Genomic DNA, 13,742 nt, shown 5'->3' with positions numbered 1-13,742 from the left:
ACCTTCCTGACCCAGGGATTGAACCCACATTTCCTGTGTCTCCTGTGTAGGGGGATTCTTTATCTGCTGAGCCACTGGGGAAGCCCCATAATTTTAGAAGTTATCCTAAATTAAGGCAAAAAGTGAAAGTGTTAGTCACTTAGTCGTGTCTGACTCTTTGCGACCCCATGGACTGTAGCCCACCAGTCTCCTCTGTCCATGGAATTCTTCTGGCCAGAATACTGGAGTGGGTTGCCATTCCTTCTCCAAGGAATATTCCCAACTCAGCAGTCAAACCTGGGTCTCCTGCATTGCAGGCAAATTCTTTACCGTCTGAGCTACCAGGGAAGACCTCTTCCAAGTTTCCTAGGTATTATAGAGGCTACTGATTAAGTGTCTTGTGGCCAATGAAACTCATTATGAGAAGGCAAGAGATTTTTTAAACATCTGAAGAATAAGAATTTTGTACTTTGTAAAAACTGAAAATAAGATATTCCTAATGTTAAATGAGTCTCTGCTACCCTTTATCTATATTAACTTAAGCTGACATTTTATCATAAGCACATTAAAGTAAAGACTAACTTACTGAATGAAGCTGGAAGCCAGAGAAAACTCATTCGCAGATTAGCCATACTCAAGTGTACAAATGAAACCACTGGAGAAAACTGCTCACTTTCTTTAATTCATTTCTCTTAGGCATGGACCAACATGGTGCTAACAGTCCTCAATCAGATTCAGATCCTCCCAGACCAGACCTTCACAGCCCTCCAACCAGCAGTGTTTCCATGCATCAGCCAGCTCACCTGCCACGTGACTGATATCAGAGTTCGCCAGGCTGTGAGAGAGTGGCTCGGTAGAGTGGGCCGTGTCTATGACATCATTATGTAGAAGATCCACCTTCCAGGCTCAAGGACAAACACTCGGAGGGTTTAGAGTATGTCTGCCAATCCAACTGATAGCATTTTCCCCACCACCAGCCCCAGTGTCCCAGAGAACACCCCGTCCGTCCCTAACTAATCAGCACTAGGGCTAATCTGGATATTAAGGTTATACGTGGATGACATGAGTGATACTCTAATTTTGCAGAGCATTTCTGAAGAGTCTACATTCCTTGACACATTTCTAAATCTTATTTCCCAATGCATATACTGTTAGCCTGTACTGTTATCCCCAAATGGGTCACTTTCAAGGACCACTCCTATGAAAACACTACATTGATCCATTGATTATTTTTAAAAATGCAATAGCTAAAGAAATATCTGGTGGTAAGGCAAGCTGATGTACATGCAGACATCTCGTATCAGACATGATTAATTGGAGGAAGAACTATATTATGATTATGAGTTCGGCAGGGAAGAAACAGTTGGAAAAAATGTATTCTTGGGTGTCTGAATCAAGAAAGGGAAGATTCACTTCCTCTGTAAAATATTCCAGAATATTTCAAAATTGTTCCTAAGTTGTCAAGATTTTCTGGTTGGTATTTGCCAACTTCATGTAAGGTACTGTTGTGCCTTCATGTCCCTGCTTCTAAAGGAAGAAAGTTTTTTCCTGGCAGGGTTTTAAGTCTGTGGCATGGAAACCTTTGATGCATAGTACCCAGTGGTATTGGCTGATACAGTGCCAAATGACTTGACTGGCCACCCTAACGGTCCCACTAGTCTTTGCTTTTGCTCCCAAGGCAAGAAATGAAAAGGGAAAGAAAAATGGTGCCTTAGTTCCTTGTTGCACAGACATTTCTATGCTCCACAATAATCTGAATATAAGGTATAGCATTTGGTTTTTAAGAAAACAAAACAACTCGTTTTATATCAACGTGTTTGGAAAACAGGAACTCAAGAATTCGCCATCCAGTAAGCAGACTTCTCAGGGAAGGGGGCAGGAAGTATGGGGTAGGGGGACAGTTGGAAGGGGTGGGGAAAAAGATGATGAAACCATTTAAAGTCTGAAAATATTAGACAACAATCATATAAAATTATAGTGGCATTCATATATGCTATAGTCTCAAAATAACAAAATTACAGGAGAAAAGGTCATAGAATAAAGTTTAGAAAATAAAGTTTTTCAATTTAAAATATTTCTCCTCTCTGGCAAATAGATTGGCCATCTGTTTGAGACCTTTTTACTCAGGCCATTATTATAAGTGGATATTTATTTTCATAATTATCACTAAATTAAAAGTTTGGACTCTTTGTCTTATTATTTATAGTATATTTAATATTAAATTATACAAGTGATTGCAGTTCCTCAATCAAGCCCACTCATACACATTCTAAAGAGTTAGTTGCTAAGATATATGTCATAATTTTCCCAGCTCCTAATAATTATTGAAAATTGAACATCTTATCCCTAAAGCATCAACTCTCCAGTATGGAAGAAAGGATTTAAAACCGACAGCTTTATTCAGTGCTAGTATTTTAGACTTTATCTTCCATGGGAATATATAACTCTATACAGGTTAAGAGGAAGACAGGGCTCCCTGATTTATTTAGGCATTCTAAAGTAGAAAACCTTATCATTCGCTATGCCATCTAGAGATCACCACAGAATTCAGAAGACATGTTTCCAGTTCCACAAAACACTCCTTGCCTTCAGTTTTTGCTCATTAGACAATAATGCAGGTTTAGTGACAGATGAACAATTTGATCTTAACAGGCAATGACTTGTTGGGATAGCAGTGAGTTGTGTTCTGTACTTTTGACTTTGTGTATTTTTTTAAGTGGAATTCAAAGTTGGGTACTTTTTTTTTTTTTAAACAAAAGCCATACACCATGGTTGTTTTGTTTCTTTTTATAGCTTAGCTAAGGTTCATTTCCCAGTGAACCTGTGAGTATTCCACAAGCTATGGGAGTGAGAGAGGAGCTTCAGCAGAGCAGAGTATTAGCAAATTAATTACAAAACATTTATACCTAGCACTTTTTATAAAGTATAAAAGTTCTAAGGAAGCCAGTCTCAATTTATGAATGTCATGTCCTAGAAGTTGTTTACTGCTTAGAAATCAGAATTTATTCTCTATCACGGGATCCATGGCACGGTTATGAGAACAAGTTTACCCCACACTGTATTCAAACTCTGCTCTAGTACCAGCTTAATTACAGGTCCCAAGAATAAAAGATGCGAGAATGTACATCCATTCTCTACTTACAGTTTTGTCAGAGGGTCTCAGTCCCTTCACATCATCTTTTCTCTAGACCACCCCTAGGCCTATAGTGGTCTTCAGCCCATCTCCATTCCCAGCATGCACTGTGCACCACATCCATGTCAGATTTCAGCTGGAAAGTTAGCTAAGCCACAGTAATACTTTTCAGAGGTATCAGCAGTTTTCAAAAAGGACATTGCTTGATGCAAATAATCTCCAAAGAATAGTACTTCAGGTCACAGTGAGTCAGTCAAATCTTCACAGGGGTGGAGAAGAGAAAGAGATAATTAAAAACCCGTAGTTGAGTGGTCTCTCCCCAGAGTGCCCCCTCAGTCCATCCCTCTTCCTGGTGTTTCTGCCTTTCCCCATCTCTTTCATCCCCTCCCATGGTCTCCAAAAGACCAAGGTCAAGAAAAGCCTTTGTAGTTTCAACAGCTATAACCATATATTTTCAGATCTAAGCAGAATAAGATTTTGCACCTTGTTTTTAATTGCCTGTATTTACTGCCAAAAGTGTGTTACCCTATGGTTGAGATTTATTCTTTTTATAATATTTCGGTAAAGTGTTCATCTTTTCCAAAATGAAGGGACTTCCCTGGTGGCTCAGACGGTAAAGCGTCTGCCTACAATGCTGGAGACCCGGGTTCAATCCCTGGGTTGGGAAGATCTCCTGGAGAAGGAAATGGTAACCCACTCCAGTATTCCTGCCTGGAAAATCCCATGGATGGAGAAGCCTGGTAGGCTACAGTCCATGGGGTCGCAAAGAGTCGGACATGACTGAGTGACTTCACTCAGTGAAGAAAAGTGTTCATCTTTTCCAAAATGAAGAAGCACCTGTAAAACTCAAGTGCAAGAGAATTCCTGACTGAACAGGCCAGCCAGTTACACCACACTCTAGAACAGATTTCTCCTTTTCATGGGAGATTTGAGGGAGGGCCAATAAATTGCTCATGGCATCTCTCCTACTTTGTACATCTCCTGATCAGCTTTTACAGATGCTTAGGCTACCTCTTTACACCGTCCTGTCATCTCTCCCCTTATGATTATTTTTCTGCTTTCTCCATCAATACAAAACTAGGTCACCTTTCTACCACTTTGAGGCTATTTGACTGACCAACGTAGATACTAACATATATCAGCTCAGACTAAATCCAACATGACAAAATGTTAACATGATTCCATAATACCTTTAAATTGAAACTTCTTGGTACAATGATCACTAGGCTTTGCTGTTGTTCTTATTGTTCTAAGGAGAGGGCTTATACAAAGTCAGCTGAGAAAATCACATGGCCTTAACTATAAGAAGGTAATGCAATTATGTTAATAGACACTTTTGACTTCCCCAAATACATCACAGTATTGCTCATGTAGGAAAGTTTTCTCAGAAAGAAAAATGTATTCATGTCATCAGTCCCATCAGACTAAGCACATGAAGACCTTTGTTTGGAACTGATAATAGTAGCAAGAGGTTACCAACAGCAGGGGTTGGGGAGACATCACTGAGTACTTCTGAGACTGTGGACCTTAACCTAGATTACCATATTTAACTCCCACAATAACACTGTGAAACCAGTATTGTCCTCCTTTTTTCAGAAGAGGATGCAGACCCAGAGGTTCAGAAAACTTGTCCCAGATAACTCATAAAGGGTAAAGTTGGTTGCAAAAGAGATGTTTCTGAATCAAAGGCCAAGGTCTGTCTACAACACCATGTCTAAGTGCACAAACACTCCAGTGTTTCAGGAAATTAAACAGTTAAAATAAGGTGAAGATAGTTCATTGATGTCCCTATCTACAATGTTATAGAGATTTTTCAAATAGAATTTAAAAAAGAATAAAATAGTGTTTAGGCATAGTAAGGTCATATATAATATAAAGAAACCAAATCCAAACTTTTAAAGCAGATCCTCAGTGGAAATTTTTAAAACTCACCAAATTAGGTGGAAATGACGGAATAATATTGTCCATGGCCAGATGTTATACAGAAAAGCATGACAGTCTGTGTCTGGAATGAAAGGATCTGTTGACCTTTATCAGTTACCATTTAATCACTCAGAATAAAGTGCCCTGTAGCCAACAGTGCCTCTCTACTTCCCTAGAAGTATGTGGGACTAAATGGTAGGTCATCATCAAACTTTGGGAATATGCACAAAAAATGACCATTTTTCAAAACGCACGTTCTCTGAGGAGGAAACAACTAGTCAGACAAGATAGCTTAAAGATTCAGGTACTGTGGGCATCAGGTCACTATCCATAGTAACATACACTGTAACACCTAAATATTCTACTTGCTTCGTAGATAAGGAAACAGGCAAAAGGAAAACCCAACATATTGCATTAAGTGGATGACAGAATTTACATCTGCTTGGGTACCATTTAGGGAAATTTAGTGTGGCCTTAAAAAGCAAACGACTATTTTTAAGCACTTTTTAATTGGATATATGAGCTTATTATATGGTAAGATGTATGAAACTGGGTAAAGAACTCATTTATAATTATGCCTCATCCAAAAAAAAAATGTTTTATCCTTGTTCATGAGTAGAGCAATCTAGAAAACTTTGTCTCTGTCTTTCTGTGAGATCCCTTTCCTCTGGCTATACTGTAATATATGTGTTTAATGTGGAAGTAACTAATAATCAAGATTTTTGATTAAAACACCATTTAGATTTCCAAAATACAATGATTACTTCAGGGAAGATAGACCAAAAAAAAAAAAAAATCATCCCCTGGGATAATGTAAGAGAAACCTACTTGAGAACAATGCCTAATTTCCTTGTAAAGAGGGGCACTACTTATTAACTGAAGAAAAACACACCACCCGCTCCATACGAAAACCTTTCCCCTCTATCTTTGTATAATAACGCAAAGTGGGGGCTGGGTGGGGCCGGGGTCCAGAAAGGAGAGACTAGCTGGCCATCTTACTGATAAAACTGCAGTCAGTTTCTGCTGAATTCCATCCAACTCTGGTCATTCCAGCCGTTTTAACTACCAGGAATTACTTGTGCTGTTAATTCCTATCCTAAAGGTTCAAGCAGTGGTTGTCGAGTATCTTACGACTTTACAACAGTAGTTGTCAAACTTTAGCACACATCAGAATCACCTGGAGGGTTAAGACACAGATTCCTGGGCCCATGTCCAGAGTATCCAATTCAGTAGGCTACGGATTTGCGTTTTGTATTGATTTTCTAACAGTTTCCAGTTGAGGCCAGTGCTGCTGACTTGGGGACCACATTTTGAGAACCAATGCCTGGAAAAAGTTTCTAATTCTAACTACTCCCTTTAAGATCAGCCTGAATTATCAAGCACTAGAGAAAAACTGAACTTCCCCTTGGGCAGACAGCTTGGATTCTGTACAGCATTCCTGTTCAATTTTCCCAGTTTCCAGGTTTATCATGCCAACAATGGATTTTTACAAGCTAGAAGACAATGAATGTATACGTTCTATGGAACAGTGAGATCAGTGTGAGCTTCTCGTCTTTGTATTTAGAAACATTAACTCTATGGACAACCTTTTGTATCATGTTGACTTTTTGACTTGTACTGAAGGTGATTTTAAAGTATGTAGTGTTTTAATTTCTTCTGTCCACACAGTTTTGATGAGATGTTTCCATGCTGATTCCATCATAACCTTGGCTCCTGGCTCTAGAAATGTTTGAGTAGTTGCTCCCTTGCCAGTAGTTTTATATCCCTCATCAGTCACCAGAATATCAGCACATCAAGATGGTATCATACTACTTGATGTGCCTTCATCTTTCACTTAACTGTCTGGTGTAAATTAATATTTTAATTTCCTATGTATCTGTAAAGAGTCTACCAAATGGCTTCATGGGAATTTGCAAACTGAACTAACTCCCTTCTGAGTAGCATATGTACCTGTTTTAAGGACTTTATGGTAAATATGTTATGTTCGTGCACATATCTACCCAATCGAGACCATATGTATTATCTCATCTTCCAAATGATGAGAAAAATGTCCAAGTGCATCAGTATGTTTTAGGAGTACAGTGAAATCTTAATCATGTTACATATAAATGGGGCCTTAGTTTATCTCCTCTTTATTCACTTAATTCACTTTGGAAATTCTTTTTTCTATTAAAAAAAATAAGAAAAAAAATTAAGTACCTTAAAATAATCTCCCTTTTATAAACATATTAATTACACATAATTTTTACTGGTTCAGTAAGTTTCTTTAAAGACTTCTTTTTAAGTATCCTGACATGATTTAAACTGTTATATAAGTGGAAAATAATGACTATATTTACTAGAATTAGATGAGAAAGCATGTAAGTGTCAATGATGTCGAGGATTGAAGTTTTTGCCTCGGTAGATGGAAATAATTTGAAGCTTTCCTATTGAAGTTGCATTTCCCATGATAATTTTTGGAAATTATGTGTGCATTTAGTTCTTTTAATAATAACTGATATTGAATTAAATTTTAAAAGTTAATCTCTAGAAATAATTTTTGTCTTACCAACTGGTGCCAAAAAGGGGAGGGAGGAATCTAAAGGCCAGTCTTTTGAACTAACATGTGAAGCATATTTTCTCTTCACATCAGAAGTGCATGGCCCTGACTCCACCAGCCGCCAGTGGCCGCCATGGCTGCCTCATGATCAAGTGCGGGCAACTCTGTCCCTCCCTCTGACGTCTTTCATCCGATTTTTGTTGGAAGTAGTTCACGCTAATAAAAATTGGTTTCCCACAAAATAGGTAAAATTGGACAAAGGTTAACGCTTTTGGTATTTTGGGTTTCACTTTGAAACCATGTGGTAGAATTCCCAGGCATGGCATGATCGCGGCAGGCGCATGTGCCCAGAGGGGAAGGCTGGTTTTGTCTGCTTTTGTTTCTTGATTTGTTTTTAGTGGGAGGGGAGAGCCAATAATAAGTTTCTTGCCCTAATCGTGCCGAGAGATGATTTTCCTGCTGTTCTAAGAGGAATAGACTTAGATAAATTATGTTATAATCGGTTCCCCTACTACCATTTCCCACTCTTAAATGTAAAGCCAACGGGTGGTAAGGGTCCTTTTATTCTTTCTTGTATTATGCCAAAGACTAGACTTGTTTTCTTTGAAAATTATAAATTACTGAAGCTTGGTATAGCCATAATGATTTGAGTCAGTATACCATTTTATCCATAGAATGCAAAACTCATCTTTGCAATCCCCTGCACCAGGAGCCTTGAAGCATTTTGTTTATCCCAAAGGACTTGTCAAGGAAGTACAGCTTTTGTTTTGCCTTCTTATTCAGTTGGTCACATTTATTTTTAAAAAATGAAAACTACTGTCCTTTATATGTTGGTATAACTATTTGATTTGATATAATCTGTCTGTTGTTTAACAGGTTCCTGTAAGCAAGCTTGCAAGTGTATTTTGTGTACATTTTATCTGAGGTGAAAATGAAAATTCTAAAGAGAAAATATTTTAAAAGATACTGTATTTATGTTGCTTGTGTTGTAGAATAAAGACTCAGATGCATTAAAAAATCTCATATGTGAAACCATGTTTTTCACCGAATAAATATATCAAAACAATCTATGTAAATATCCTGTTTACAGAATTCTGCTAAATGAACTAGGTTCCTTTCTTTGGTGTTTGATTACTCTGAAGAAACTCTCCCCTCCAACTATAATTTGAAGATAGTCACTGTTGATAATTTGGTGAAGGCCTAGAAAATACATCTGAAGAAAAAAAATGTATATAACATAGTATTATATATAATATACAATACTATATTATATATAATAGAGTATGTAGCTATATTATATATAATACTGTCTATATGTACTTCATATACACCATTGGTTCCTTTTTAACAATGAGGGCTTATTTTGCAATGTTATTTTGATGCTTATTTTCCTGAGAATGGATATCAAATTCATATGAGTAGATATTGATGTAGTTTATTTTAAAAAACTAAATGAGTGTTACCTTGTTTGTTCATAAACAACCAAATCCCTAAATTAATAGGATATCGTCATTAAAATGTAATATTAAAAAGAAAAAGGCCTTTTTAACTTTTAATAGCCACTTTTAACTTCATTATCTTATTGGATTGCAGTTTTTAAAACAACTCTTTCAAAAGCCTATTAAGAGCACAAGTCTAGGAATCATCATACCCAAATTGTAGAAAACAGCAATTTGGCCACTAGAGGGATCAAAGCCGTACAAAATGGATGGAATCTGTGTATATGACCTTAAATCATGATTCTATCATTCTGTCACACACTCTGGTAAACTCAGTTGTACTCAGTCCCTTCCATTGCATGAACAAAATAAAACTAAAATAGACAGTAACATACTTTACATAAGGACAACACCAACAAGGGACCAGCCTTGTTCATAAAGAGCTGCGGCAGTGTAGAGCAGCTCTTGGGACTCAGCCAGAAAAGCTGAGGTCGCATGCTAAGCTTTGCCCCTTCCTGGGAGTAGGAAGACCAGACACTTTTGTACAGAGCTCAAGGTTCCTACTCCATAAAAGGAATATAAATCTCAACAGGCTGTTTCAAGATAAAAACTCCAGTGTTTCAGTGCTTTATAAATGCTAATGCCTAATAAATGCTAACTATTATGTGTTAGAGAATAACCCGTTTCATAACTAACCCCACTATTTTGCAAGATGATTTTATACTTAAGATCTAGTGTGTACATATTCTTGACATTCACATCCATGAGTGTACTACAACACAGAAAGCTTAATGTCTTGTGCCAGTCTTATATGAGGTCAGCAGCTCATATGCAGATCCCTTTAACTGAACATCTTAGAAATAAATTCGAGGTCAAAACCAATTTTTCCATTATTAATATCCAGCAATAAATACAATATGTGCATAAATCTATATGTATTTCTTTAGAGACTGGATATGCTTCAACTATGTGGCTTATAATCAAAACTTCTGTTATGACTTACTTTGATAAATATTTCATTTCACTCATCAGAAAATTCACTTTCCCATCCAGCCTAAAGATAGATTCAGTACAGAAGTGAAAATAAAATTTAAGTCTAATGCAATATTGTGCCTTTTAAATACTGACCAACATTCCTATTCTCTCAAGCCTTTGGAAGAGCACTCTAAACATGCCTTTTATCTCTAATTTGTTTTTACTGTATTTCAAGATTCCTAGTTACAACATCCAATCATTTGTGCCCTGAGTCTGCCCTGCTAACTTAATCTGGTTGCACAAAATGTTTGGTTGTCAGAGAAACAAACTATCCAATTTAATGATCTCATCCAAACTCAGAGATGGTACTGGCATAATTAAATTCCAGAGAAATTTATAGCATTTTCTAAATCACAAAAAAGTACTATTTCAACATGAAGGGATCAGATTTATAACAGTTTAGAGCAGAGAATTCAAATATTAAACTTTAATTAATTTTAATATAGTTTTACCAATACATTATTTGCTATATTGAGCTATTCTTGTAGCTAGTGCAAATGATATAACGAAGTAAAACATCCTTTTGCCGTTCTCTCCAGCAGAGAATAATCTTAACAAAAATAAATTAGATGTTAAATATTGTAATACAGAAGCCTCCAGTATAACTCAACTTGAAAAAGTAGGTATTGAAGTTAATTTACCAATTATAAAGGAACAGATACTATTGGATATACTGGAGTTAACAGTTTAAGGTTTGTTTTAATCAGCTCCTGAAATGGCTATCGAATCAGTAAATACTAATGGATTTTCTAATATAACAATGAATTATAAAAATAGCATTCTTCTCAAACCCTACATATATTTATTTTTGAAGAAATATATCATTACAAACCTCTCATATCAAAGTTATTTAGAAATAGATTTCTTGGGAAACAGCATAGCTGACATCTGTTCAGAATCTATTCAAGTAGATAGTTGGTTCAGGGGTCAGTGTTTCAGGGGAGGGCGAGGCAATGATGGGGCTGAATGACCAAACTGCTGCGAGATTTTCTGAGGAAGGGAGGGAGGGAGAGAGGAGGAGGAAGGGAGAGATGACATCTCATTTGGGTTGTGAGGGAAGGGTGTCATGGAAAGGAAGAGGGTAGACAAATTCTCTAAGGGAAAAACATGAGGGAAAAGAATTCCTTCCTCTTTGACTAGAGCTGAATTCCCTGGGCTAGAAGAAAGAGGAAGAAGGGGTTTAGCAGCAGACAGGCTGCAGGTCAGGGAGGGCCTCTGCATGGGCCAAGCTATAAGAAAACGCAGTCCTGCATGGCATTCCTTGGCTGCAGTCAGGCCAGAGAGCATGGAGAAAAAGTCCCAAACCCCATGTGTGGCCCAGAGCAGCAGAAAGATGGTATAGAAGTAGCAAGTGATCAGCCATCCTGGCAGAATGAGGCTCAGTACATTTTTTTAAGTTATAAGAAAAATAAAAAACTAAAATTGAAATTTGATACATGAACTTGTGGACTGAGGCTTACATCAGCTTTTGTAGTGAATTACCTAAAATCATGATCTGGTGGGGTTTACAAGGCAATTGGAATCAGCAGTGGGTGGGGGTAGGCAGAGACAGCCACTCCTACTAATGCAAATTCATTTCCAAGGAAATGCCCAGAGAGCTGGTGCTTGAAAAGCTCTCCCAAGTCCAATGTCATCAGCCCCTGGCAGTATCAGAAAGGTTGCTGCCCACTTAGGAAGCACGGGCTGGCTCATCAGGTCCTCTTCCTCTAAGGTCCCAAATTCTCTCCCCTGGGATGTACGAGCTGTTTATGACGGACAGAGCTCAGCCCCTCCCATCTGAGGGCCTCAGAGGCTGCATGGAAACCAAGTGTGTCCTCCTCCTGATTCCATAGCCTCCCTTCTACTTGCTTCTGGGTATACTTGGGCATCTCACCTCCCTTCTGCCAATGGCTGCTTTAGTCCCACTTTATATTTTAGCTAACCAGGAAGACATCCCCCACTTTATGTGAATTATAACTCATAGTTACTCAGTCATGTCCAACTCTACAAAGTCCATGGGGTACCTCTGTCCATGGAATTCTTGAAGCAAGAATACTGGAGTGAGCGGCCATTCCCTTTTCCAGGGCATCTTTCTGATCCAGGGATCTAACCTGGCTTTCCTGCATTGCAGGCAGATTCTTTATCACCGAGCCGCCAGGGAAGCCCATGAGGACTATCAGTTCAGTTCAGTCACTCAGTCGTGTCCAACTCTTTGTGACCCCGTGGACTGCAGCATGCCAGGCTTCCTTGTCCTTCACCAACTCCCAGAGCTTGCTCAGATTCATGTCCATCGAGTCAGTGATACCATCCAACCATCTCATCCTCTGTCGTCACCTTCTCCTCCTATCTTTAATCTTTCGCAGCATCAGGGTCTTTTCCAATGAGTCAGTTCTTCGCATCAGGCGGCCTAAAGTATTGGAGTTTCAGCTTCAGCATAAGTCCTTCCAATGAATATTCAGGACTGATTTCCTTTAGGATGGACTGGTTGGATCTCCTTGCAGTCCAAGCGACTCTCAAGAGTCTTCTCCAACACCACAGTTCAAAAGCATCAATTCTTTGGTGCTCAGCTTTCTTTATAGTCCAACTCTCACATCCATACATGACCACTGGAAAAACCATGGCTTTGACCAGACAGACCTTTGCTGGCAAAGTAATGTCTCTGGCTTTTTAATATGCTGTCTAGGTTGGTCACAGCTTTTCTTCCAAGGAGCAAGCATCTTTTAATTTCATGGATGCAGTCACCATCTGCAGTGATTTTGGAGTCCCCAAAAAATAAAGTCTCTCACTGTTTCCATTGTTTCCCCATCTATTTGCCATGAAGTGATGGGACTGGATGCCATGTCCGAATGTTGAGTTTTAAGCCAACTTTTTCACTCTCCTCTTTCACTTTCATCAAGAGGCTCTTTAGTTCTTTGCTTTCTGCCATAAGTGTGGTATCATCTGCATATATGAGGTTATTGATATTTCCCCCAGCAATCTTGATTCCAACTTGTGCTTCATCCAGCCCAGCATTTCTCGTGAGGTACTCTGCATGTAAGTTAAATACGCAGGGTGACAATATACAGCCTTGACGTACTCCTTTCCTGATTTGGAACCAGTCTGTTGTTCCATGTCCAGTTCTAACTGTTGCTTCTTGACCTGCATACAGATTTCTCAGGAGGCAGGTCAGGTGGTCTGGTATTCCATCTCTTTAAGAATTTTCCACAGTTTGTTGTGATCCACACAGTCAAAGGCTTTGGTGTAGTCAATAAAGCTGAAGTAGATGTTTTTCTGGAATTCTCTCGCTTTTTTGATGATCCAGCAGATGTTGGCAATTCGATCTCTGGTTCCTCTGCCTCTTCTAAATCCAGCTTGAACATCTGGAAGTTCATGGTTCACGTACTGCTGAAGCCTGCCTTGGAGAATTTTGAACATCACTTTGCTAGTGTGTGTTCCCTCAAGATGGCAGAGTAGAAGGATGTACACTCATCTTCTCCTATGAGAACTCCAAAATTACAACTCACTGCTGAACAACCATCGACAGGAGAATGTTGAATCCCACCAAAAAAAGATACCCCATGTCCAAAGGCAAAGGAGAAGCCCCATCAAGACAGTAGGAGGGGCAAAATCACGTTTAGAATCAAACCGCACACCCACCAGAGATGTTCGGAGGGCTCAAATAAAACCACGTAAATTACAGGCAAATTCAATTTTAGAACTGTAAATTATTCCTCTA

At 38.6% G+C, this 13,742-nt stretch overlaps 1 protein-coding gene across 4 annotated transcripts in view; it reads left to right on the top strand.

The window, feature by feature from the left end:
• ARFGEF3 (ARFGEF family member 3) overlaps window positions 1-8,948 on the top strand; it is a 176,741-nt gene extending 167,793 nt beyond the window's left edge. For all 4 annotated transcript variants that reach the window (XM_070461545.1, XM_070461544.1, XM_070461543.1 and 1 more), the window contains one exon: window positions 676-8,948. In XM_070461545.1, coding sequence (XP_070317646.1) covers window positions 676-867 — 192 coding nt within the window. In that variant the 3' untranslated portion in view covers window positions 868-8,948. The remainder of the gene's footprint in view (window positions 1-675) is intronic.
• Window positions 8,949-13,742: the final 4,794 nt, after the last annotated feature.

Source organism: Odocoileus virginianus, chromosome 34 (assembly GCF_023699985.2).
Source record: "Odocoileus virginianus isolate 20LAN1187 ecotype Illinois chromosome 34, Ovbor_1.2, whole genome shotgun sequence".
Classification (NCBI taxonomy): domain Eukaryota; kingdom Metazoa; phylum Chordata; class Mammalia; order Artiodactyla; family Cervidae; genus Odocoileus; species Odocoileus virginianus.
The sequence above is the reverse complement of the archived record's forward strand: the minus strand, read 5'-3'. Positions and strand labels throughout refer to the sequence as shown.